Below are 26997 nucleotides of genomic sequence, written 5' to 3' on the forward strand. Positions count from 1 at the left end.
CACATGTGCACTGTACCGTCCTTCTGGGCACTGATGGGAACTCGGCGGCCAATAAGAGCAGGGCAGCTCGAAACACATCTAAGAGTAAAATAATTTAATGAAGTACCTCCAACGTGAATCTGCCGAAGGACAGGTGAAGGTATCAGACTACACAGACTTACTGTAACTCAATACAAAGTGCAGTAACTGGGGCGCTTTTCTGGCGGCAGGCAATCTGTCCATCTTACTCAGAGGGACGTTGCTCATTAGAAAAGTATCAAAGCTGGCTGACACGATTTAAAAAGAAGCAGTCAGCAGTAATGCCACTGGCGCCTTCAGTCGTTTTTATTCTGATGGCATTACCAGCGGTGACTCGGGGTGGCCAGGAATCCTGCCCTGCGATCTGTGACTGCTCAGAATGGGAGGCTCACACAATCACCTGCTTTGATTTAGAAGTAATACCTAGATTTCCTTCAAACACCGAGACACTGTAAGTATTTGTTTAAAAGATGCATGTGAATTTTACCCCTCCGTGTGGATGTCTTATGGTTGCGAGGATGCTCCAATAATGTGCAACAGGTGAGTGGATTTCGGCTGAGAAAAGATAGTTTTTAACCACATATGAGCTATACTTTACTTCAAATTACTGCCTGCGTCGAGAAATAAGTGTACGAACACAATTGGCTGAAAACGTTTTAGATTTTGTATATTTGGACTTTTAAATATTAATTTCTTGTAGTTTTCAGTTCTTATACTGCATTGTGAAAAAAGCTTTCAGTTTTTGCGTCAATGAAGCTTTTAAATAATTCAGACAGTTAGATTTAAAGGAATTCGTGTGCGTTTGGCGTGCGCCTCTGAATGACTCTACCTGCACGCAATCGGTCAGGTGAGACTGTAAAACCGGCGTCCCCAACCCGAGTCGTGAAAGGCCCCAGTCCAATTCATCTTCAGGTTGCGTGTTACTAAAGACGGGGGGGCTGTACTTGATCAAGAAGTACTGTTCAGTTAAGAGGCTCAGGTGCTTGAGGGGTGAAGGGTACTCAAATTGTAGTCCCAAATGAGCTGTAAATTACGCAATTTAACAACCCCCCCGCCCCAGCCTAATTGATCTAAATTTATTTTTCCAAGTCCTTTTAAACTTGTTCTTATGACAGAAAGTTGGGCCAGTTCGGCAGCGCTCCAGGGAGAAACCGCCTGATGTCAACTAATTTGTCGGCGGTCTCTCAGATGCTTGACTGAAGGGCAGTCGCGCTGTTCATAAAAAAGCGATGGAAGAAGTACTGTACATCACAGGCTGACCGCACCTGCGAACTTGGGCTTTTTTTTGTCTTTTTTTTATGCTCCTGTGACTTGACGTGCAAACCGCTTTGTATCAAGCACGGGAGACGCGTGATTATTTTCATATTTCCGCCTCCAATGCAATTGAGACATAAAAATATGTGTAATGCACTTAATTGCAATTGCAATGCAATTAATTAATTGTTGAAATAATGCCATCTAGTTCGATCATATTAATCCTAATATTCGAGATACTTATAATTATAAGTTCTAATTATACCAATAACTCTAATTCTAATAATAATGTAAATTTAAACTGTTTTTATTATCCTAATAAATCGTATTTCAGTTCAACGTTTTATTCTATTCATAACAGTTGTAATACAAAGTCAAATTACATAATTTACAGAATATTACTTCCACGGAATCAATATATTTCAATCGATCTGTATCTATTTATCACGATTTCAGTATGTGTGTTCAGATACGATAGGTTCTGTGCACAGTAGTTTAATGCATGTTGAGAGTAATTTAAAGGTTAGCAATACCATACCTGACCAGGCCGGACTCGAGGCAAAACTGCGCGTATCGGCTGCCCTGTTTTCATGTAACGATTTGAAAAACAAAATCAATTCCAAGGATATCCAAAAGCTGTGGAAATAATGTATATCTACATTTGTCTGGGATAAGTCCCATTTCTAAAACTGTTAACCTGAAACACCAGGTAGTGCAGAATTATTGCTGATCAAGCACTGTGAAAACAGTACAATATTTCACATACATTTAGACTACTGTATAAAGAATTGCGCAAACTTTGACAGCAGAGACATTTCGGCTACTACTTAGAATATTGCACAGAAATAGTTCTTGACAGAAAAAGTGGGTAAAAGGATAAGCTAGGACATTTGTGGAAGCAGTTAAATGACCACTTCAGTATTGGATTCTGCTTGAACCAGGGGAATCAGGCAGATGAGAGTTTAGGCTCTTGTACTGTACGTATCAACTGGTCAAATAGCTTTCCAGGCAATTTAAAATACAATTTTGGTATCAGTTGTTACAAGTGGTTCTGCTTCACTCAGTTGAGATCAGTTAAAAACATGAAATAAAAAAAGTAGCCACCGTTTATTCTACAAGGAATTATTGCACTTTTTGAAACGATATGTCATAGGCACATACAGTACTGTAATATGCTTGAGCTGCTACCTTAGTCTTAACATATTCAAACACAAACCTAAGAACTTAGCAGATACAGTATGGCCATTTTGACATTTGTGCTCCATGTCCAGTAAATGAGCGTTCTCCGCCCTTAAGCTAGTGAGTCAGTGCCTTGCAAAGGGAAACGCATCCCACCGCATGAACAGACCGCACGTGTCCTTAAACTGGGACCTCCAAAGTGCTTGGTGTGTTCCCATCTCTGCCCCAACACATCAAATCAACATCAAGCGAGAGAGAGTTTCAGGAAGCATCGAAGGATTCAAGAGCTCCTGTCTCTCTTTGTCTCTGCCTCCAGAGCTCCCGTCTGCTGTTGTCACTGTTGATCTGAAAAATGACACGTATTAAGGCAGAGAAAACAAAATCAGTAGCATTTATTACCAAAATATTTTCTAGTATTACTGTTTTTAATTTTGATTCCAAAGCAAATGAATGGCTTCACAACTGCCTTGTGTTTCACATACAAGACTCGGTGCCTGTTTCTATCGCTAGTTTTTCTGGCACAGTGTGTGGTGCCTTTCTCTCTGCCCAGCGTCTGAACCCATGGCCTTCTAGTCAGTCCAGAGCCCAAACCACTCGCCACTCTTCAATGGTCATAAAGGCAAAGTACTGGTGGAAAAGCAAGGTGAAGGCTCTCCTCTCATTGTTCCTGAAGGTTTGCAACAATGAGACCAGGTTAGACACATTAGACAACACCATCATTAGTTTTTATACCTGCCTTCTTTTCGTGCGAAGGGGATTAAGCTGTGAATTATTGAATTGGTCTTTGTGCCCTCTGCTGAGCACTCAGCCAATATCGAAGGATTCTGAAGTGGGACTCTAGACCAGACACGCTTAGGAGGGTGAGCTGACCGTGCACTCTGGGTTGGGAAGAGAGTGAAGAAACGGTGAAATAAATGCTTCTGGACAGTTTATTTCAATTCAATTGACTTCGTCTTGTGTCTTTTTTGTGTTTTCTAACATTTTCCAAGTGAAATGTACTAACTTGGTTGCACAACGTTGAGGTGATAACGTGCCGTCCCCCGCCGCCATCCTCCATGAGCCTCGGCGATCTGCGTGTGCGGGGGTGTCGAGTTGTCCCGCCAGACAACGGCCGCAAAACGGAACCCGGCCGAACAAGGGGCAATGGCCAGGAAAGAAACGCAAACCAAACACAAACGCGCTGTTGGCTAGCCTGCCTGCTGCTCCCCTGCCGTTTTTCGGGACCCTTCAATACGAGAGCAGACGCCCCAGCTATGTCGTGTTATTGCCGCTCGCTGCACCGAATGTCTTCCCGGGCTGTTACACAACAGCACACATTCCTCCTCCCCTCGTTCAGCGCGACTGAGGGAAGCCTGGCCAACCTATCAGATGAAATTTTCCAAATCGTTGCCCCAGTTCAAAATCCCGGATTAGATGCACTACAGATGATCTGAATTCATGAAATTCAACAGCCTGCGCACACTCCTTCTATAAACTCGTATATAAATTGGGATCAGTCTAAGGTTTTCAAAACATTATGTTAAAAGACACCGTGACACACTTTCTCATCCAGTGCGTTGCAAATGTCACAATCTGTTTCCTGGAATGGCAGAATCTGTCCGAAGTGTTTCGGACTGCTAGATGTTAAGGTTTTGAAGACATGTACAGTAATCACACATCCAGACGTAATGCCCGGTGATAGATCCTGTTAAACCAATTATCTGATAATATGTTGTTTTCTTTTTTTTTTATCTTTTAAAACTTTTCATTTGACGTTTAATTCAATTAACTGTGAGAGAGTGGGAAATAGCCAACAACTGTCCTAATTATACTGTAATTAGTCTTCATGTTTCTAGTGAAGTCTCCAATAGTTGTTTATTAGTGCCAGGCCCCGCTGCGCTCCGGGAGTAAACTCGGCTACTAATAAGACATCCTTTTCCTCCTTTTCAAAAGGCTGAATAAAAAACCAATCCATAAACTCGGGAACTCGGGAACGTAAGTGATAGGTTTGTCTAATGAAAAAATACTTTTTAGAAAGAGACCAGATGAAGAGACAGAGGAGGCGTTTCTCGTGATGAAGGGAAAGCTCTTACAAGAGCCTTATGAAAGAGACATGGAGAAAATGTGACTCAAGCATGAAAGGCACTTTAATACTGTTTTTTTCAAAGTGTGCCACTCGTAGCAGTGTGTCACTTCATCTTGTCCTGGGGGAAAGACAGCACCTCCACACAGGCACAGCTGCATCAGTTCAGGCACCTCTGAGCTGCCACTTCTGCAGCCTCGAAGCTCCTTTTCTCTCAAGAATAAGACAGTCTTGCCACTCAATGTTTTTGTCTCTGCTTGTACCCTTTTTAAAGATTGTTTTTTTCACAGCCAACGCTTGGTGTTAAAAACATAATCAGACTTGTATTTCCATGATAAGCTTTTTTAAATCACGCCGTTCATAGTGGCACTACAGTATCTACTACCATGTCTGGAACTGCTACAGTCTTCTTGTCTTCCACGGTCACGACTTACTATGTGTGCTTGTTTGACCTGCCTCCCCCTCTTTAAAGGGACACAGATTTAATGCCCAACTTTGTGAATGTATAGCCCCCAAATAACTGCAAACTGGCCTTTCGCATGCGAGGGATGTTTAGGTTTAAAGCCAGGGAGGTCAAAAACAACCACCCAGAGCACCTGGAGGTGAAGCCTGAAGGAGAAGGATCTTGCAGCGCTTTGGCTCACGAGAGTCTGTCGATTAAAAGTGTGGAATCGGGGAAACAAAAACCATCGCAGGTGATGATAGATGAGAGCAAACAAAAAAGAAAAAAAGAGTGGATTGCAAATCCTCACAGTGGTGGCATAACTAAAAATTAGTTTTTTGTTGAAAATGCAAATTTATACTTTGAATTTTATCTCGGTAAATCAGCTGCTTTGTTTTTAATAAAGGTACTTTTTAAAATTATTTCCTCATTTAAAACTTGTGGAACTTAAGTTCAGGAATGAAATCCATTACAGAAAGGTTTTTACACAATTGTGCCCCAAAAACCTAAGACCAGAACAATTTAAAAATATTTTTCCACCAAAAAGTACAGAAAAAAACACAAATACAGAAATAAATAAGCCCAGAATAAATGTGAAAATTGTGTTATTTCAAACTAGAGCATAATTTTTGTTCAAAGGTTTAAATAAAAAAAAAAGAATCCTAGTTTTATTTTGTAAATTATAAAAAAAAACGTAACAAAGGATTGGTTACTTGTTCCCATTCCATTATTTTTCCCATCATTAAATAAAGACCTGCCAACCTCTATATTGGATTGGGAATCAATCTTCTGAAATTGTGAAGATCTAAAAAAAATATGATTATATGATAAGGAACAAGTAATAGGTTTATTCCATGCTGAAAAGAGAAGAAAGAAAACACAACGTTTCGGCTGTAGAGCCTTCTTTGGGTTCCTTTACAGCCTATGCATGGTGACGCAGCTCCCCACCTGATTATATGATAGTTGTCATGTTAACAACATGATAGTATGTCCATCCTGTTTTTCGCCAAGTTAATCCTGCCTAACACTGTATCCGATAAAGAAGAGTGTTACAGTAAACGATTACAATTATTATTGTAAACGGTAGTAAATCACTGTGCTTAAACTTTCTTGGATAAGAAATGCGCATATTTTTTTTCTTCAATTCATGCAAAAAATGTTTGGTGTTTTTGCATGAATTGATTGACAACATATAATCCTTTAGCATACATTTTGTAGACCAAAGCCTTTATAATATAAACGCAATCAAGCAGTGTGTTTGACCTTGTGGCTGGGACTCTGGATTCTTAACCTCAAGCCAGTTCCCTCAGATTGCTTCTGTAAAATACCCAGTTGTACAAATGCAAGTCCTTTTGGATAAAAGCGCCAGATAAATAATTTAATAATGGCAGCATCTTTGAACCCAAGTCCTTCTCATGTATGTGACCCAGACATCTCCAGGGGTTTTCTGTTCACCAAGCACTTTAAACCTTCCCTTCCAGAGAGCTCTCCTTCAGCCTGACCTCCTACCTTCGAGAGCTCAGTTGCCCAGTCTGACTTGAGCTCTTGTGGAATCAGCCAGCGTGGTAGCGTAGCAACACGTGCTCACTGATTAGCAAATCACAGTCACGTGTTTGTCATTGTGAAAACCTGTTAAACTATCAGAATCCTAATTGCTTTCGAAATTAAAAGTATTTAAAAAATCTAATGCAGTGCTATTGATCGCTGAATTACCGAGACGTGGTATCATGTACACGATAGTGTAATCAGAATAAAAACCAGTGAGATGAAAAATATTTATCAAGACACATCGTCATAAAAAGATGTCCTTGTACTGTACTTACCCTTTGGATTTAATATTTGATAGAAATACATTTCAGACTAATATTACACTAATATAAAGACCATAAGAGGGCAGCTCTCCAATGAGTTGAATATACCTACAGTATATATAATATACCTTAATGAACTGGCAGGCCAGTTTGCTTGTATTATAAAGAAGTTATAAGACTGAGATTCCTAAACCCAAGAAAAAGCATGATTATTGCCTTGCCTACTTTTCTCTGTGTTTTGTTTTACAAATGTTTCTTTTTGTCCACGTTTTTTGGTTACCTTCATGTATGATCACCGAGCATTTCATTCTGTTAAAACAGCGGTGATCCCCACTATACACAGGCTGAAATGCAGTATGTTTTTATTTAAAACGAAGAGACATGCCTGTGATGTGTGTACAGTAGTGGTACTGTTTAATCATGGGCCGTTTATTTTAATTTGTCAAGGTACACCTCATTTTTGGTTTCTCGGGAAAATCCAACCTTTCATTCCAGTTCCCAGTCCTGGATTGACTCACTGTTCAAGAAAAACGCTGTAGTGAGATCCCCTAGCTTACAGTATATTTGCAAAGTTGTATTTTAAAATCCAGTACAGTAGTAACAAAGTGATAAAATTCATGAGTAATTATTTGGAAGATCTGTGTGAGAATACAACCAGCATACCCAGAATCTCAAATTCATATCTGTAAATTAATATTCCAGTTCAAATTCTTACACGGAATACCTCTCTATACAATTACGATTAGTCTTCAAGGAATAGTTAAAGTTTTATCTATTTCAGCATCTATTTAAAACCATATTTGTTATTTTTATATTAATGTTGAATTTATACAGTGTTTAGGTACTACATCCGCCTTAACAGGTGTGCACATCTGTTCATTACTTTATGTGGTACCATTAATATTCTTTAGATTTTTTCTGAAAATCGAAATTGAACATACAATTGAGTTAATGTGAAAAATACTTAATCACATCTCAGACCACTCAGTGAGATCTGATATCTTATATCTGCAGTTTCGTAGGCACTGGCAGACAGGCTGCAGAAGTGACTGACTGAAGGACCCATTCCGTCTTCAGATTTGCATTATTCTGTTTTCTGTTTTCTAGATCTGTACTATTGTAATAATAATAATAATAATAATTGCTTACACTTATATAGCACTTTTCTGGACACTCCACTCAAAGCGCTTTTACAGGTAATGGGGTTCCCTTCCACCCCCACCACTGTGCAGCCCCACCTGGATGATGCAACAGCAGCCATAGTGCACCAGTCTGCTCCCCACACACCAGCTCTCACTGGAGAGGAGAGCAGAGTAATGAAGCCAGTTCATAGAAGGGGATTATTAGGAGGCCATGATTGGTAAGGGCCAATGGGAAATTTGGCCAGGATGCTGGGGTTACACCCCTACTCTTTTCGAGAAACGCCCTGGGATTTTTAATGACCACAGAGAGTCAGGACCTCAGTTTTACATCTCATCCGAAGGAAGGCGCCGGTTTACAGTATAGTGTCCCCGTCACTATACTGGAGCATTAGGACCCACATGGACCCCCTGGTGGCCCCACTAACACCTCTTCCAGCAGCAACCTTAGTTTTTCCCAGGAGGTCTCCCATCCAGGTACTGACCAGGCTCACACCTGCTTAGCTTCAGTGGGCTGCCAGTTGTGAGTTGCGGGGTGATATGGCTGCTGGTCGTAGTGTACTTCAGTCTAAACTGCTAATGATATTTCACTGCAGCGCTTAGGATTTCCAGACATGAGATTATACATGTCACATGTCGTAAAGAGAGAAAAGGCTGTTCTTGATATGCCCGGGATCAGATTGCTCCCAGCCGGAGACATGTGCACATATCAGAGGGAGCCTTCTCTCACATTCATGGTGTCCATGTGCAGAATTCTGTGTCACCCTGTGTTAAATTTTAACGTCGCAAAATGTGGTGTTATTGCACTGGAAATAAAAAGTGAGAACTATACACCTCTACACACAACAGCTGTTGATTGTTTTTACGCAGGTGGTTGCTGGAAACCCGACTGCTCAAGGTTCCGAGCAATGCTTTTGCAAACCTGGTAAACATTTCTAGAATGTAAGTATTTTTCTACAGGAAAAGTTGATTGTTTTGTCCCTGTTTAAAACTTTTTAAAATAAACTGTTTTTTTTAAAACTTTAAATATGTATTGCATGTTTAAATTGCAAAGCTGTACTTTTGAGCTATATGATATGTGTACTGCTTGTAAATGATTTCCATATCCAGAATTTGTAATCTTACTGCAGAAAGATAAATATAGCATTAGAGAGGTATGTATTTTGAAGCCCAAAATATTTAAAATCCCTCCGAGTCGTTCCTTTTTACTTCTCATGTTTCAAGGAGTGCTAGTTAGTGTGATGAATAATGTTTTTAATGAATGAGGAATTAGAATTATTTCTTGTCGAATGGGTTTGAACGGTAAGAAGGAAGGTGAAAGAAAATTAGCCGACAGAGAACAGAAACAGAAATTTTAAAATTTCCTTAAAAATTTAGCTTGAGAGGAGGCAAGACAGGCAGAAGCATTGGATCATTCGTAATAGTAAAACAAGAGATAAGTGTGAGGTTGTAATAAAATATACACGCTATGATATTTCTCCATCCAAGCTGCTGTGTGGCTCCTGACTGTTACCAAGTAAGACCACCCCTCTACACAGCTCTTTGACATGGTGCAAGTAAATGGCTTTTTAATGATGCATAAATCATAGAAGGTCATATCAGTAAGTGCTCGGACAGCAGTTATTTGGTCACTATGGTCTGTCTTTCGGTGTATTAACACATGCGTTTCTGAAGAGTGTTAACCATCAGCCACAGAGGTGGTGAAAATATTTTTCTGTAAGGATGTTAAATAACATGCCAGCTTGTCCCAGCTTGACGAGCTGTGGCCTCAGCAGTGATGTGTGCTGTTGTATTATTGTGATTGAACAATCTGTCGGATGAGATTGAAATATATTGCATTCCTGGGGTTCCCAGGAGACCCGCTCACTGCAGGCCGAGCCCCTGACAGGTGAGGCCCATTCTCCTGGAATACAGTGAGGATTACAAGCTCTGTGTGAAGATGATTCACAGTTAGTGGTTTAGAATTGTGAGGATGTAAAATTAAAAAAAAAATCAAAATAATTGAAAAAGCTGATTTTAAAAATGAAGTGTTCTTTTTCTGCTCCATTTCCTGAGGAATGACTTGAAACACTGTACTGTTACACAGCAACAATGAACTGGAACATTCATATTCAGGAGAGACGAATGATCTTAAGGCTTGAGCTCTCCAGAATCGCAAAATAAAGGAATCTCATACAGATGCTTCTGACGATGTCCGGTGCAGTGTCTATTGATGCACTAAGATGTCCGTATAGAGACACTTTGGATTGTAAACAACTGCAGTCTCATACTGTAAATCAAAACAGATGAATGTAAGAACTACAGATGAGAGAGGGGCATCCGATACATCTTGACCATTTGGGGTTTCGGATCCAAGAATCTCATCCAGTTGTGCTGTCAAAGCACCCAGAGTATCAGCTTTAAGATCATGGCTGGGGAGCTTGTCCCAAACCTCCACAACCCTTTATGTAAAGTAGTGCCTTCTGTCCTGATTAGAGGATCTCATCCTTTCTTGAAAAGCAGCCAGGGTATCATTGTCAACCAAGTGGCTGTTTAGCCTGTGCCAGACCCCAGCAAGCCCTGTTCGGAATACAGTACATGGCGAGATTCTGCCTTCATCCATTTATTCATGTGTCCTCCGTCCTTGATCGTTAAATACAGCATTGCTGCCTTTAAGCAGGATTAAGATCCTTGAGAAGGATGTTACTGTCACACTGAATGCACGGTAATAACACATTCATTAAAGATTCTAATCCAGGAGTTCTCATTCATTATCCTACTGAAGGCATCTTTACTCCACTGTTAAAGACCATCCCCTGGCATGCTTCTGTCTTATTGAATGGCCAAGTGGTTAGGATGTTTAACATCTATTATTCAAAGAATAACTACAGTACAGTATCTCCAGTTACAACACTGGGGCATTGGTTAAAAAAGAGCGCCACCTACAGGTCCTCCAACAGCCTGGCCTTCCTTAGAGGTGTCCTATTCCAGTACTGTCCAGGCCCGGCCATGCTCATCTTCTGAGACCAGACTAGATCAGAGCTCAGGCTGCTCTTCATTCAAAATCTGTATTTATATTAATATTTCTTTTTGTTGCAGATCTATATCTGTGGATGTGACCCTGAGCAGGCTGGAGAAACATGCATTTTTTAGCCTAATGAAAATAACTCACATGTGAGTAGTTCAAAGCTTAAAGAAAAGTACAAAATATGTTATTCACTTTTGCATACCACATTACTATTCTATATTGATGGAAAGAAACCTTGGCCTTCCATTAAATATTTCTTCCTTAATAATTCAAATGTTCAGGTTTTTAAACTACAAATATAAGTACATTATTCAAGCACTAATGTTTTGGAAATGTCTAATTAAAGTAGTGACAATGGAGATATTCAGTCATTGTTCATGCGGCGTGTTAGAATCACATCTACATCTAAAGATTTGCCCAGAGATTTTGGTTCTAAAACATTTTCACTCTTTGTATAGTCTACAGAAAGCCATACTAAAGACAAGTCTGGAACCAACTCTTAAGCTTTTAATCAAGGCTTTGTTCAAAATGGCTGTGAACATTGTCACAAGCATTTAACTCTCTGTATTGTTTTAGGATCACAAGCTGCATTAGAAAATTAGAAGCTGATAACAGTTTATTCATTTCACATAGAGATTTAAATATCCTAACTTTATTGCATGAAATGCAGTTGTGGTTCAGCGTAGAAATAATAATAAAACTGGATAAGCCAGCCTGTGGTCGTTCTGTTAATTTCAAGAGTATCATTAAACTCATTAAACTAGCCCTTCCTGTGGGAATGAAGTCCCTTTCAGCGTCGATAGAAAAGGCTTAAATCATGCCTCACCACAAACAATGATACTTTTCTCAGTTGGCTTGTAAGGGTTAGACAGAAATGACTATTATTCTTCCTGCCAGCTGCCTGTGGTTGAGACCTGGAGTTACGGAAACACAACATTAACAGGGGAGTCTCAGATGAGGTGTGTGGTTGTGTTACTGTGGGACAGTAGGAATATTGTCAGAGGTGAACTGTGCAATTGGTGGTGCAGTTTGTAACCGCTGCTGAGATCACAGTATTCTCTTGATAATTTAGACATGTTAACATGAAAATTAATTACTAGGCTTTGATCCAGTTTTATCATGGCTCCAAATATCTGGATGCCTTGAGGACTAGAATTTGTGATTTCTGCCTTGTTTGCCAAAATCAGTACTCTCTTTGGACAACTATTTTCAGTTGAAAAACAAAAACTTCTCATGCAACTGAATTATTGAGCTCTGACATGCCAGCGGTAACCTGGTGCTCAGTGGCTATAGAGGTTTCATCAATGCCATGTATTACAAAATAAGTTATGATTTACAGTATAACACCCGTGACACAAGAAGCTGGATCTTCATACATCTTTAATGAAAGCTTTTCATTGATGTTTGGGAGGGATAAAGACAGACAAAGCTAATCTCAACCAGCTGTTTTAATCACAGCCATTACCAACGTTTGCAACATTTAACTCTTCTCGCATTGTCATTGCATTCGTTCTATATGTGGAGTGGGCTTCAAACCACAAAGAATGAAGTCGGAATGAAAGAGAAAAAACATGCTACTTTTCATAAGAACCAACATATTTTCATGTATTATTCACATAACCGATATATTTTTAAAAGAAATGCACCATTGAAAGATTGCAAGCACGCTGCTGTCTTCTGGTATGACATTAAGCTGCCAGCTTGCAGAAGGGCACCTTGGCTAGCAACAGCCCCAGGACCATCCATTCCACCTTATTCCTGCATTTCTGCTTCTCCTTCAACGCTCCGTCTTCTCAGTCTTTATATATACCTCTGTTTTTTTAGAAGACATGATTTGTCTTCTATTCCTGTTCCTTCTGCTTTTCCTGCTGGCTTTTGTTGTCTTCTCATCTTCATCCCCTCCACGCTACTCGAGCCTCGCACGTCCTCCTTCATGGAATTGAATCTCTACTCTTTCTTCTGTTTGCTGTCTCCTCGTCCCCAGGCCTGTCCGGCTCTTTTTATCGTAGCGTCCATGCTTCCATACCGTGTGCCTACACGCTTCTGCATCGGTGGTTCTGGGTTCACTTGTTTCTTTTCAGGGGGTAGAGCCTCCTCTTCCTGTGGTCCTTTAATCAAATGGGTTAAGTCACCACTTATTATACTTAAATACGGAGTACATTTTCACAAAGCATCTGATTGTTGGGTGTTGCTATTCGTTTTCAAAACTGTAATATACAGTACAATTAGAAACGCAGTCCATGTGCTTTGAAGGGTGTTCAGGTACACCTGAATAACACCACTCCTGCAAAAGGAATACTACCATTCTGCATTAATAACCAGCATCTTAATCTGCTGTTTGAAATGCAGGAGGGGTTTATTGACAATTGACTCATTGGAGGAGCTACTACTGCTTCCCGTGGGAAGCCTTGTTTTCAGGGGATGAAATATTTGCCCTGAGAGGATCAGATGGACTTCTAATTTGCCAGGCAATCAAAAATTATTAGCCAGTACTAGTTTTCCCAAGCCAATTGGAGAGTCAAATTGGAGAATCTTACTGCGTACAATCCCATATTAGACCTGTCCAACTGTATCCACTTGTGAATAACAATTTGAACAACTTGGCAACTGGGGAAAGGTCTCCTTTCTAATAGGCAAACAAGAGAAGCAGAGAAGAAGGCTCTATTATTTTTGTCTTTCAGAGAAATCCGCAATGCAAGGAGGCTGTCATACATCGATCCTGAAGCTTTTAAGGACCTACCAAATTTGAAATACTTGTAAGCAATATTTTCAATATTTCATTTTCAAATCAAATCAAATTTAATTGAAACTGTAGCAAACTTGTATTGCAAATTCATCCAAGCAAAAGCCACAAGGCAGGATACAGCCTGGACAGGGCATCAGTCAATCTCAGGGCACATGCTCACAGCAGCGGCAATTTTCACAGAAGCCAGTGAGCTTTCCAGCAAGTTTCTGGACTGTGGGAGGAAACCAGAGCCCCTGGAGAAAACCCACCTGAAAACTCCACCCAGATGGCATCCCCGGTCTGGAATTGAACTCCAGAGCCCCAGTGCTGTGAGGCACCAATGCTGGCCACTGCGCCACCGTGCCACCCCTTAGTACACATTATACAGTAATTCCAAATACTTTCCCATTCTCCAAATGAAAAAAATGTTAAAATGTTAAGATAAAACAAAACTCTGGTGTGAGCAATTATTAATTTATTGCTCAATGCAGTTTCTTCTTAAACTAAGTAACATTAAAACAATAAATCATGCAGTGCAAAGATTCAATGTCTTGTTTGTAAATCTGTCTGTCATTACAGAGGGATTTTCAACACTGGTCTGGGAGTGTTTCCTGACTTCAGCAAGATTCATTCTTCTGATTTCAACTTCATTCTGTAAGATAATTTTACCAGATCCTATTCAACCATCTGTTCAGTACATTAGTACAGGCCTGTTTAACAACAGATGTGATGTTTTTTTAAAACATGTAGTGAAAGCTAATATACGGTGATTTGATACACAGAAACACAATACAGGAGCTCAGTGGATGAGCATGCAGCACTAAGCAACGAAGAAACATTTATCTTTCTCCTTCCTGTGACAGAGAGTTCGGTTCTCTAAAAATGCAAACACAAGCCAAGTCCACTTTGTTTGTCACTTCTGTTCCAGGTGTTAATAATCTCTTTTCTTTGCTCATGCAGTGAAATTGCTGACCATCCCTACATAAAATCGATCCCTCCGAACGCTTTTCACGGAGTGTCCAACGACTTGCTGACGCTGTGAGTAGTCTCTGGGCGGGTCCTGTGACCTTGCTCCTGGGGGCCTAGGGGGTGACACTGCCGTCCAGTTTCTCACCTCTCTCTGAACCTCGAGCCCACACGAGCAGCCGGGCTTCCTTGCGTGGACGGAGCTTGTTACCAGCGCCCTCGGAAAAGTACACTTCTATCCTGCTAGCATTTGCATACACCTCTCTTGACCGCTCCGATACATATTCCCTGGCCACTCTGGGAGAAGTCCTCAGCTTGGGTGACTTTTTACCAACTCCAAACATTATGTTTTGCCTTTTCTTTGGCAGCTGACAATTCCTTTGTCTCCGATAAACAGTTTTTCTCAGTTACGTGGAAGCTGAGTGTGTGACTTAATGTTAACATTACTACAATGAATGAGAAGAGGAAATGTGTGACGCAGGATCAGGCATGAGCTGGTGTTCATCTAATGTATTAATTATTGTTTTCCAGGATGCTTTACAGCAATGGGTTTACCGAAGTTCAACAGGACGCCTTCAATGGGACAAGGCTGGATGCAGTGTAAGACAGTGCCTAAACTGTACGAGGTTTAAAACATTTTGAGGGGATACCTGACTAGAAATGATACAGTACGAGTTGGGTTTAACTGAAATGCTACAATGCCAGAGCCTTTTTTTAAACACAGTAAGAACACAGCACATCGCAAACAAGAAGAGACCTTTGAGCTATTTGATTGCTAATAGCTAATTGATCCCAAATAATCATCCAGTTGCTTCATAATGGATCTCACAGTATTGACTTCAACAGCTTCCCTGAGCAGTTTCTTCCAATGCTTAGCAGCTCTTTGTGTGTAGAAGTGATTTCCACTTTGTATCCTAAAGGTATTAAGTCCTCCATTTCGACTTGTGACCCTGTGTCCAAGTTTAGTTGTTGAGCTTCAAGCAGTCTCTTGCATTAGCTGAGCCACAAGTTGGGCCCCTTTAAGATTCAGGCTGCCCCTGACTTTCGTCTGTGGGCACTGATGAAGCAGGAGACCGGTGCTGGAGAAAGCTACCCAGTGCCCCGGAGGAGGAGTGAGAAGTCCTGACTCAAAGCAGGCGAACAAGTGGCAATGATGGGTGTGAGAGGAGAGACCCTGTAGACACACGGGTGTTTTAATAGCCCTGTCAGGTGGGACAAGGGAGTTAGAGTGCACGCCAGTGAGCACGGATGCTCAAACGCACTCACAGGGTAAATATCAGAACGTCTTTGTTCTGCTTTGTCAACCAATTTGACGAACAAGGTCCCCTCACAAGTGGGGAGAGGTAAAGTGGCGACTTTCAGCTTGGGCGGGGATCATGGCCTCCCGTTCCTTGCACCTGGAGACTCAAGCAGAAGTCTTGTCTGCCTGCGTTACTGCTGCTCAGGGAAGGCGCTGTGGAAACGGAGATCCAGTGGTGTTCCACGGGCTGAGGAGCATTCGGCTTCAATCTCTCCTGCCCTGACAAAAATGTACATGTAGAGCGAATGGCATCAGCTGGACATTTACAGAGCTCTCTCACAAAGAGCACCCTGGGATTCCGGCTCTAGGCTGTGGTGGTCATGAAGAGCCCCACCATGTGCTGACGGCCGATTGGCACGAGGTGTACCTCACCAGCTGCCCGACGGGAGGATGAAACACTTGCCTAACTGTGTTACTTATTTTATTCCATCTCTCACTTTGCTGAAGTCTAATCTGAACGTTTCCTGTCAGGATATGAAATATTAATGTGTGTCTGCCCTCCTATCTGACCCTGCAGCCTCAGATGGGGATACAATTAAGCAATACTGTAGTCTTCCTTGTGAGTTTTACCACAGCACTGTTTTTGCTGGCAAGGGGAGAGCTCAGTGCAAAAACTGATCCCTCTGCACTAAAACCATGACAAATACTTGAACTTAGTTCATTGTTACAATTAGATTTAGGGATTTTAAAGTATTTTAAAGGAACAGCATAATTTGGAAGTGCTTTGTGTATTACAAAGCTACTAATATAAATAACATTAAAACTGTGTCATTCTGAATAGTATTAAAAACTTAAATAGTTTAAATGACTGTTCTATTTTTTCTGCTGGCAAGTCTTTAGGATTGTATAGTTGATGCTTTTTTAATTTCAATGTTACATCCTTATCAGTAGTAATGCAGTCTTCAACAATAAGAGACACTGCCAGAATGCTATGAGTGCATTATTTATTTTTCAAAACAAGAAAAAAAAAGGTAAAAAAGGGATATCAAAGAACTAACTTTATTTATAGAGCAGCTTTTATGGCACACACCTCAAAGCCCTGTACAATTTTCCACAAATTGCAGATTGTCAGGTGACTGAGTTATTTCAGTTCATCACATACTGTATACTGTATGTACTAATGCAACAGGAGTAGGAGCTCTAGAAAGTGAAGCTGTTCTGATACCTGGTAATATAAGAAGATCAGAAAGGTTACAAATGAGCTCCTCCAGCTTGTTTCATAGTCGCTAATGGATCCCTGGACTTCATGCATCTGTTTCTTGAAAGAAGCCAGGGCATGGACTTTGACAACATGGCTGGGTAGTTTGTTCCATTTGCCCCACAACCCTTAGTGTACAGAAGTGCCTCCTGTTCTTAGTGCTGAACTAGTGTACTTCCTTGTTCACTTGATTCTGAGGAAGTCCGAGTGGGCTTTGTCAGTGCCTTGGAGGACACCGAGTGCCTGAAACTGGACCCTCGTACTTTTCTCTTCTGACAAGCAATCTGTTTTTCTCCAGATATCTTCACAGGAACAGGCACCTGGCCAGAATCAATGAGAAGGCATTTGCAGGGGTTATCGGTGGACCCACTCTTCTGTGAGTATACAGCACCTGCCTACGCCTGCTTCGCTCCGTGGCCTCACACTCACTCTCACTGCTTGAGACTGGGCAGCAGGGAGAGTGACCCCTATGAAAAGCAAGATGGCAAAAACTGCCTCTGCTTTCTTTATATGTAGCAGAAGCTCGAGACATGGACACCACCTTGCACATAATCCTAATTTTTCACTGGCAAATCTATATGGCCCAGCTTAGACACAGTACTGATGTATACATTATATATTATGCATGTTGTACATAATATATACATTGTGTTGTTTACATTATGTACAACGCATTACAGTTCTTTTAACTACACTAAGAGCTACTGTCCTAAAAATGTGTCCAAAATTTTTTAAGATGAAAAGGAAAGTCTGGATAGATTAAAAACTCACTGAGTTAAACAGAAAACAAAAAGGAGTTTATGGCAAATTTAAAAAACTTTTTAGATAACCCTATTTACGTTACATTTATATTTTATTTTCACAAATTGGAACAATTAATCCAGTCATTCTGTTTCATTCCAAATATCAAAAAATTCTCTACATTAAAAACGTAGCATAGTATTGAAAAAACTACTGTGATAATGCATTTTATATCTTCTATGCCCTTATGAACATTGGCCTCCATTAAAACAAGATTTTCAACAGCAGGGGAGGAGGAGCATTCGTTCCCAAAATCGATTATTTCTCCCTTCTGCCAGGTTGACGTGCTCACTTTGTGCCCTGATAACAGGACAGGAGTTTTCAAAACTGAAACCCTGCCAAAGGCAAACATCGCCGGAGGCAGCTGGGCACCTACTGTACCAGCGCCATTGTTTTTGCGTGTTCCTCCAAAAATGACTCTCCCAGTTCTTCACTAGATATTATTTGACACACTTCAAGCTGCACTGTACTGCTGGATGTACAGTACATAGAACGTCAAGATGATTTTCATTTCCCTAATAACAGTTAAGCACTTATACTGAAACCCTGTACCTCATAGCTACTCTGTGATCGTCTCTGTTTAAATCATACTGCTTTAACAACTTCACGCTCAAGTGTCACCGAGCCCTTTCATGAACAAGTTGGAAAGGAGTCCTGGTGATGATGCAGTTGGCTAAATATGTTAAAATCAGACACTCACAGCTGAGGCGTTTTAATATGTATTGCACAATTTCCCAGGAGGAAAAAGACTTAGTAACTGATCTGCTGGCCATTGCTTACAGCACAGTACCTACTCTTTGGTCCAGTTTGCAATTAAAAACCATTTATATTTGTGTATACACTTTAATATTTATAATGAGAATCATTACAAATTAAATTAGAGCTACTGAGGGTGGCATGGTGGTGTCATGTCTTTTTTCATTTTAGAAAGAAAAGTTATTACACCTGTTTATTGCAGGCGTTTATAGGAGTAACTGGTAAACTGTAGCTTTTGCGTAAAGCTTTTGCAATTCATAAATGTTCCAAAAATGTCTGCAGTCTTTGTGATGTCTAAGAAAGCAGTCAAGTGACCAGAGACTGTGTTTTGTTCAAGGCAGTTTGGAAGTTAACATTCAGGAAGCAGCTGAAGACGCTCAAGTCTCAGACAGTAGAATGCACATGTCGCTGTTATTTTACTTTGGACTGTGAACCTCACAAAAAGTAACATGGCATGTGTGTTACTCTAGACAGGATATTAAATTTAATTAAAACAGAGCATTAAAGTAAAAAACAACTGGCCAGTGTTTACTTTGGCCAATTGAACAAGCATTATTTGAAATGAAACTCTCAACACCCTGTAAGTCTCAATGACTTAAACAAATAAAATGCTCAAAGCCTACATGTTCCAAGTCTTTAGAAACTGGTGACTTGGGGGTTATCTATAAGACCTGATAGACTTGCTCCCCAGAAACAGGCCTGGCCACCGTTGAGGAGAGCAGGTGTGTGCTCAGCAACACTTCAAGCGTCAATGCCACAAGCTTATTTGTAATGACTGTGTGTAACAGCATTTCCTTTCCTTTCACTAAAACACTCCTCAAGACACTTGGCAAAAAAAAAATTCAGAGGTTTTTCAAATAAATATTCTGAAACCTCTTTCTTACAAAGGATTATACCCCCTTCATGAATGATAACTCCCGATTCCTAAACAAGAAATTTATTTGACCACAAACCACCAAGTTACAAACAGATACAGCTGATGCAGTAACTACAGTCACGTTCCCACTTGAGGTCATGTTTCCACTCAAGGTGCAGGGAAAGAACATCTTTAAATCTCTAAAGCCATTTAAACCTGTAAAAGGCTTTACAACTGCCCAGGAAGGATTCCAGCAAATGTTTTATTCAACTTTTAAGGGGGAAAACTCTCTAGCTGTTGTACTGTCGTAAGACCTTTGTCTGTTTTTATTCTCCAGCGATGTCTCTCAGACAAGGGTGACCTCTCTACCAACAAAAGGTCTGGAGAACCTCAGGGAGCTGCTGGCACGAAACACGTGGACTCTCAAGAAACTGCCCCCAATTAAGACGTTTCTGTACCTAATGAGCGCTGAGCTCACCTACCCCAGCCACTGCTGTGGGTTTAAGAACCTGAAGAAAAGGAAAGGGTGAGCAAAACAACAAAAATTCATTTCATGATTTCATTATTTTTTTTAAATGTTGCATGTTGCTTTTATCGGAACTTGAAATTATGGATGATTCATTCCCAACAAAGTATTTTTCAGAACTGCTTGATGTGTTCTGATGCCCCCATTAATTTAATTTCCTTCAGTTTAAGGATAGTTAGACCTGTTTGCTGGCTTCGATCTAAATGTTCAGGATAAAATCTCTGTGGAAGTTTTTAGAATACTTTTACCATAGGAACTAATTGCCCAGGACTGATAGAATCAGTATATATGTAGACATTTCAAATGTCCTGTAATTATCAAAAATGTTATAGACAAGTATGTTTCTTTAGATCTGTAAGATCAAAGATTGCATTATTTGGAGCACACTGTGCTCCTTTAGATATGTCCTTTCTACTCTAAATCAGAACTGCATGCTTAAAATGTTTGAACACTCAAGGATTTCTGTCATAGGTACCACATTTTAAAATTACTGGAAGTCTTGAATTACTTTTGAGAACAGACTTAGTACAGAACAGTAGCTTCAGGTCAGAACACTAAGCCTATCTGCTCAACATTTCCCCCAGTTACCTAGAACTCCTCATATGCAACCTCAGCAATTTCGCTGAGTTCCGACAGAGAAGGTCAGCAAGGGCTTTCAGAGTGCCCTCGCGCCCGGGCTATGCTGAGGAGGACACAGACCTGGAGCACGCTGCATCACAAGACACCGCAGAGGCCAGTGAATTCCACAGCAAGCGCCACAACTACGTTTATATCGAGGGGCAGCCCGACACAGATGTTGGATTTGGGGACACCCTAAAAAATCCACAAGAAGACACTTACCAGGATTTCGAGAGCCAGTATGATTACACGGTCTGCGAAGACGACGAAGAAATTGTCTGCACTCCCGAACCCGACGAATTCAACCCCTGCGAGGACATCATGGGCTACAACGCCTTGAGAATCACAGTCTGGTTCGTCAGCCTGCTGGCCATTGTCGGGAACTTGTTTGTGCTGCTGATTCTGCTAACCAGCCACTACAAACTGACCGTCCCGCGATTTCTCATGTGCAACCTGGCTTGTGCAGATTTCTGCATGGGAATCTATCTCTTGCTAATTGCTTCTGTAGACCATCATACCCGGTCTGAGTACTACAATTACGCTATTGACTGGCAGACTGGCACAGGGTGCAACCTCGCTGGCTTCTTCACTGTCTTTTCAAGTGAGCTGTCTGTGTACACCCTGACCATGATCACTCTGGAGCGCTGGCACACCATCAGCTTTGCCATGAGGCTGGACAGGAAGGTGCGTCTCAGCCACGCTTCCATCATCATGCTCACTGGCTGGGTTTTCTGCTTCCTCCTGGCTCTGCTTCCCATTGTGGGGGTCAGCAGCTACAGAAAGGTCAGCATCTGCCTGCCGATGGACACGCACTCAACTGTTGCCGAAGTCTACATCATGCTGGTCCTGGTCATGAACATTGTTGCTTTCTTCGTGATCTGCGTCTGCTACTTTAAAATCTACTGGACAGTCCGCAACCCACACTACCACTCTGGAAACAAGGACACAAAGATCGCCAAGAGGATGGCTGTGCTCATCTTCACTGATTTCCTCTGCATGGCTCCCATCTCTTTCTACGCCATGTCTGCAGTGCTGAACAAGCCGCTGATCACGGTCTCCAACTCCAAGATCCTGCTGGTGCTCTTCTACCCACTGAACTCCTGCGCCAACCCCTTCCTCTACGCCTTTTTCACCAAGGCCTTCCAGGGGGACGTGTTCATCTTGCTGAGCAGGATCGGCTTTTGCGAGCAGAAAGCGCAGCTTTACCGAGGACAGACCATGTCCAGTAAAAGCAGTGCTTTGAGCAGCAAGCGCACCAGTGAGGGCACAGCACAGACGCTCATCAAGCTGAATGAATATCCGCACCGCATGGCAACACATGAAAATCGCCCCCCACTGGCAAAGCGGCAGAAAGATCCAGAAGACTACATTCAGCACGCGCGTTCCCAAACATCCGCATGTTAGACCTCCTGCGCACTGGGCGAATCCTGCACTTGCGTTGCATTGTGGCTCCGAGCTTTTCATTCTTTCTGCTTTATATAGAGGGAACAAGCAACAAGAACAAAGAGAACTAGAAGGGAATGAAAAGTGTGTGATGAACGATATTAGAAGCAAATCAAGCGATTCAAGGTGATTTTGTGAGATCAAAAAGAAGAAGAGTAACTGGAAGCGATGTTATTACACTGAAGAAAGAAGACAAGGGCAAGCCAGTATTTTGTACTGCACTTTGGCATATTATTTGTTTCTATGTTGGCTGTTGTATAATAAGTTGTATTTAAAGCGGTCTGTCTTGATGTAGATCTACAATATTATGTTTTACAAGAACTACTGAGTGGTTTTAAATAGGCTCCTTTAATACGGATAAATGTTTTTGCAAGTTTTCAGATGAGCTTTTAAGTATTGTTTATAAACCGACTTTCATTCACTGTGACCTGGAAGTAATAAACGGAATGAGGTCATTTGCCCTTTCGCTCCCAGCTCATTTGGTGAACAGTAGCTAATTGATCAGAGCAGAAAATCTCATCCATGTTCTTACTGTAGGACTCCAGGGCAACAGGTTTGAAAGCATAACTGAGCAGTTCATTCCTGATTGCTGCAACGCGGTGCAACAATTTTAATGCACTGCTTGTGTCAGCCCTTGAAATTGTGGATGATTCATTCAGAACATCAGAAAGGCAATAAGGTCATTTCAGGACTTCTTGAAGTGTATTTTAATTTATTTAAGGACATTAGGACTGTTTGCTGGCTTAAATATAAATGTTCAGTATAAATCTATGTGGAAAGCTTTTAGGATACTTTTACCATGGAAACTAATTGGCCAGCACTGACAGGACCTGTTTATCTTTAGACATTTCTAAGTTCTTGATTAAAACCGCATGTTTTTCCCAAGTTTCATTAGATCGGCACTTTGTGTGTCTAAAGCCGTTATGCTAAAAGCATACAAAAAGGTTAACATCTGCCTGTCGATGGACACACACACACCTGCGTGTGTCCATACAGCGCCACTCTCTACTAGGTTATGAAGCAGCTCCTTTCTCATTCAAGCCCCAGAGCGACCAACAGGTCTGCAGATGTTCTGTCCAAAAGCAGGCTGGGTGGCCGGATGGCACGTCCACCAGCAGTCCAGCAGATCTATTTCTGACACAAATGAAGAGTGTTCACTGAGCTTATTTGGCCATTATTGCTGCTTTCTGTAAATTCCGCAAGTTTCTGTAATTTTGAGATTTGAACAAATACACTTGGAAGTCATCTAAACTTCTGCTGAGCTTGAATAATGGGCGGCACACATGCAGCTGAATAAATTGTGAACTTGCATGTAAATAAAGCCTGTCTGCTGAGGATTCCCGTGTCTCTCTTAATGGTGTTTTCCCACAACTTTATTTCTTAGCATAGTAAAAAAAACAGAAAACCATGACCAGTAAGTTCTTTTCTGACAACTATTGCAACTTCTTACCAACAGTGAGTAGTATTTTAATTGATCGAGACGTATCCGGAATGCTCCTGCTCTGACACTAATCGTAATAGAAAAAAGAGAATTAATAAGGTTAACTTTGAGTGAGAAATCAGGTCCTAGCACTAGCTTGTCTAAAAAGCGAATTTCTAAGTAATAAAACAGTCTATATATATATAATAGATCAGTCAGAATGTAAAGCATGGTTTCAAAGTCAATTTGCAAAATGAAAAGAACAAACGACACACTGATTATTATTTTCAATATTTATGGGTATCTACTGTACCTAGATTTTGCCACTCGGTTTTCTCTGTCTTAGATTCCAACACCTTCCTAACAAGACACAAACTCAATAAGCAGTAAAGAGCTACATGAGGTTAGACAGGTGTTTGCAAAAGTTTGGGCATCCCTGGCCAAATCACATGTTTTGTTGATTTTCTGAAAAGAAGTTAACACAACCTCTGCAGCAAACAAACTTAAACCTGACATTTTAATGCACAGTTACTATTTATTTGCTGAATTTAACAGATGGAAAAAAATAAAACCGTAAATGTGGCATGTGCAAACGTTTGGACACCATATCAGTCAGAACTTAGTAACACCCCCTTTGGCAGAAATCACAGCCTCCAAATCTTTCTTGTAGCAGGCTGTCTTTCTGTTCTTGCTTTAGGAATTTCTTCCCACTCTTCCTTGCAGAACGCTTCTAGTTCAGAAATATTCTTAGGTCATCTTGCATGAACTGCATGTTTGAGATCTACCCACAGATTTTCAATAATATTCAAGTCTGGGGACTGTGAAGGCCATTCCAAAACCTTAATCTTTCGTTTCTTTAAGTAACTCCTGGTTGATTTTGAGGTATGTTTTGGATCATTGTCTTCTTGGAATATCCAGCCTCTTTTCAGCTTCAGTTTCTTCACCGACTGTGGGACATTAGCTTCCAGGATTTGTTGATAGTAGAATCCATTTGTCCCTCTACCTGCACAATATTTCCTGTGCCACTGGCTGCCACACAACCCCAAAGCATAACAGATCCACCCCCATGCTTAACAGTTGGCAAGGTGTATTTTTCTTCAAATGCCTCTCTTTTTTTTCCTCCAAATGTCCCTTTGGTGATTGTAGCCAGAGAGTTCAATTTTTACTTCATCAAACCACAGCACTTGGTTCCAAAATGCCTCTGGCTCATCTAAGTGTTGTGTTGCATACTTCAGACATTGACTGTTGATGAGATCGCAGGTAAGGTTTCCATCTGATGACTCTTCCATGCAGGTCATGTTTGTGCAAGTGGACTGGTGCACCACTACTCCTGTGCCAGCTAAGCCTTCCTGCAGGTCCTTTGCAGTGATCTGGGGTTTTTTGCTTTGCATTCCTGACCAGTCTACAAGCAGTTCTGTCTGAGATTCTTCTTGGTCTTCCACATCTTGTCTTGACTTCAACGGTTACCCTTTACTTTTATTTCTTAATGACATTTCGGACAGTGGAAATTGCAAGCAGGAAGTGTGTATATATATCTATCTTTTTATAGCCTTCCCCTGCTTTTTAAGTCAATTATCTATATTTTCTGATCCTCAGTCAGCTGCTTCGAGGAGCCCATGGTTGTTGAGTGTAAGTACAACATCCTGATAGGTTTAAAGTCAGATAATTAATTAAGCTCTGGAATTGTCATCACCTGACTTAGATTAAGGCCTAACAAGTCAATTAAGTTCTGAGACCTTACAAAAAAATAACACTAGCGGATCAGCTGGATCACATTGACTGTTTTAATTTTTCAATCTGTTAATTCAGAAAATAATAGTAACCTTGCATTAACATTTGCAGAAATATGTCAAGTTTAAGTTTGTTCACTGCAGTAGTTAACTTCTTTTCACTTCAACTTCAAAATCAACACGTAATTTTGCCCGGGGTGCCCAAACTTTCACTTACAACTGTGGAGTCGGTTTAGCTGCTCTTTGAAACTAAAAGGCTTTACTCGTCCCATACCTGATACTAATCCAGAAGGAATTCATTATACCCTTTCTTATATCAAATACTGAATCAAAATACTCAGAGGGGTTTACTCTCTTGTAGTGGTGCCACACTACAAAAAATATAGTTGTGGAAATAAGAACAGTCCCTTTAGAGCTGAATCTTCTGTCCCGTTTATCTGGCCCCAATGCTGGAAGACTGGTCTGTACAAGATGGCTCCCACTAACAGCACAGTGATTTTCCGCAGGGAGGGCGAGAGTGAAGGAAACCTTCTCTAGTGTACAGCTTGAACTCCTGGGACCAGGTATTCGCCTCTTGCTTGATGTTTTTTTTTTTATCCCACTTTAGAGCTTCTCTCACACAGACCTCTGCCTATTCAAAACTCCTACTTGAAAATGGCCTGAGTCTAAACTTCTCCTTTGTCTGTAGGGAACCGAGGGCCCAGAACACTTAATGGTTATACAAGAGTTCATATGGGGCGTCTGTAACATGCCAGCAGCTCAGGACTTTCACTGTGCAAATCAGCTGAGGACACAGCCTCATACTGCGTTACAGCTGTGAGGCTGTTGATGCAAAACAACAAACGCCACTATTTTAAGAACATTCCAGCTATATACAAAACAATATAATTAATAAAATTAAATCACCACACAGCAGGTCTACCTTTTAGTCAACAAAACAGCTTAATTGTTTGAGTAAACAGTATGTTATTATTCCTTAATTTAATGGTCAGCTATTATACCTTTCCAGAGAGTGCCATGATTAAGAGAAAGACCATTTGGGGTTTCAGCAAGATGTAATGCTGTACATTACACAAATATTAATTAAAAAAAAGTCCGGACAAACAAGTCTGTCTTTCAGTATGATAAAATGGCATATTGTGTTTTTGGCCCATGTACCATTTCTGATTTTAAAAGCACTGAGCGCTTACGTTACTTTTGGCTTCTGAATGGCTTTTAAGGAGCTCTTGAAACTAATAAGCATGGCAAACCTCCAGAACGAGTCCTCAAAGCATTTTCTTCAGTATGCTAGAAACTTCACAGGGCAAAGAATCTAATTAAGTAAACAGCACTGCTGTAGAACTAAGATGTGCTATTTTCTTTTGCTTACAGAATTTGAATAGAGAGATGAGATGTTTTAATTTCAAGATGAAACAAAGGTATCTAATATGAGTAACAGTGAAGGAGGATTGAGTGAGAGCCTGAGTAAGCCCTAGTGCTTGCTTGTAGTGTTGATTTTACATGAACATTTACATGCAGTTCTGTGATTAAGAAAGAAAAATAGGAGTACAGCATCACACCAGATTCAAACAATAAAAAAACTTCAGTGTTTTGATCAACAAATTACCAGCATTCGCAAAACATGAAAAAAGTTCATGTTCTGTTGTTACAGCTGATGGCTGTTTTTTTTTTTAAAAAAACCCTAGAGCTCTCAATGGAAATTAACGGCTGAGGTAATCCTCAAAGATCGCTCAATTACAAATCAAG

At 40.8% G+C, this 26997-nt stretch overlaps 1 protein-coding gene across 1 annotated transcript; it reads left to right on the forward strand.

The window, feature by feature from the left end:
* On the forward strand, positions 1-23438 carry tshr (thyroid stimulating hormone receptor). The gene is made up of 10 exons (XM_088647483.1): positions 1-469; positions 8776-8847; positions 10984-11058; positions 13594-13668; positions 14217-14291; positions 14598-14675; positions 15135-15203; positions 17400-17477; positions 19852-20040; positions 20625-23438. The coding sequence occupies exons 1-10, from the start codon at positions 300-302 to the stop codon at positions 22060-22062; spliced, it is 2319 nt and encodes a 772-aa protein (XP_088503609.1). The 5' UTR covers positions 1-299; the 3' UTR covers positions 22063-23438.
* Positions 23439-26997: the final 3559 nt, after the last annotated feature.

This window comes from Lepisosteus platostomus, chromosome 10 (genome assembly GCF_059453375.1).
Source record: "Lepisosteus platostomus isolate fLepPlt1 chromosome 10, fLepPlt1.hap1, whole genome shotgun sequence".
In the NCBI taxonomy this organism is placed as follows: Eukaryota; Metazoa; Chordata; class Actinopteri; order Semionotiformes; family Lepisosteidae; genus Lepisosteus; species Lepisosteus platostomus.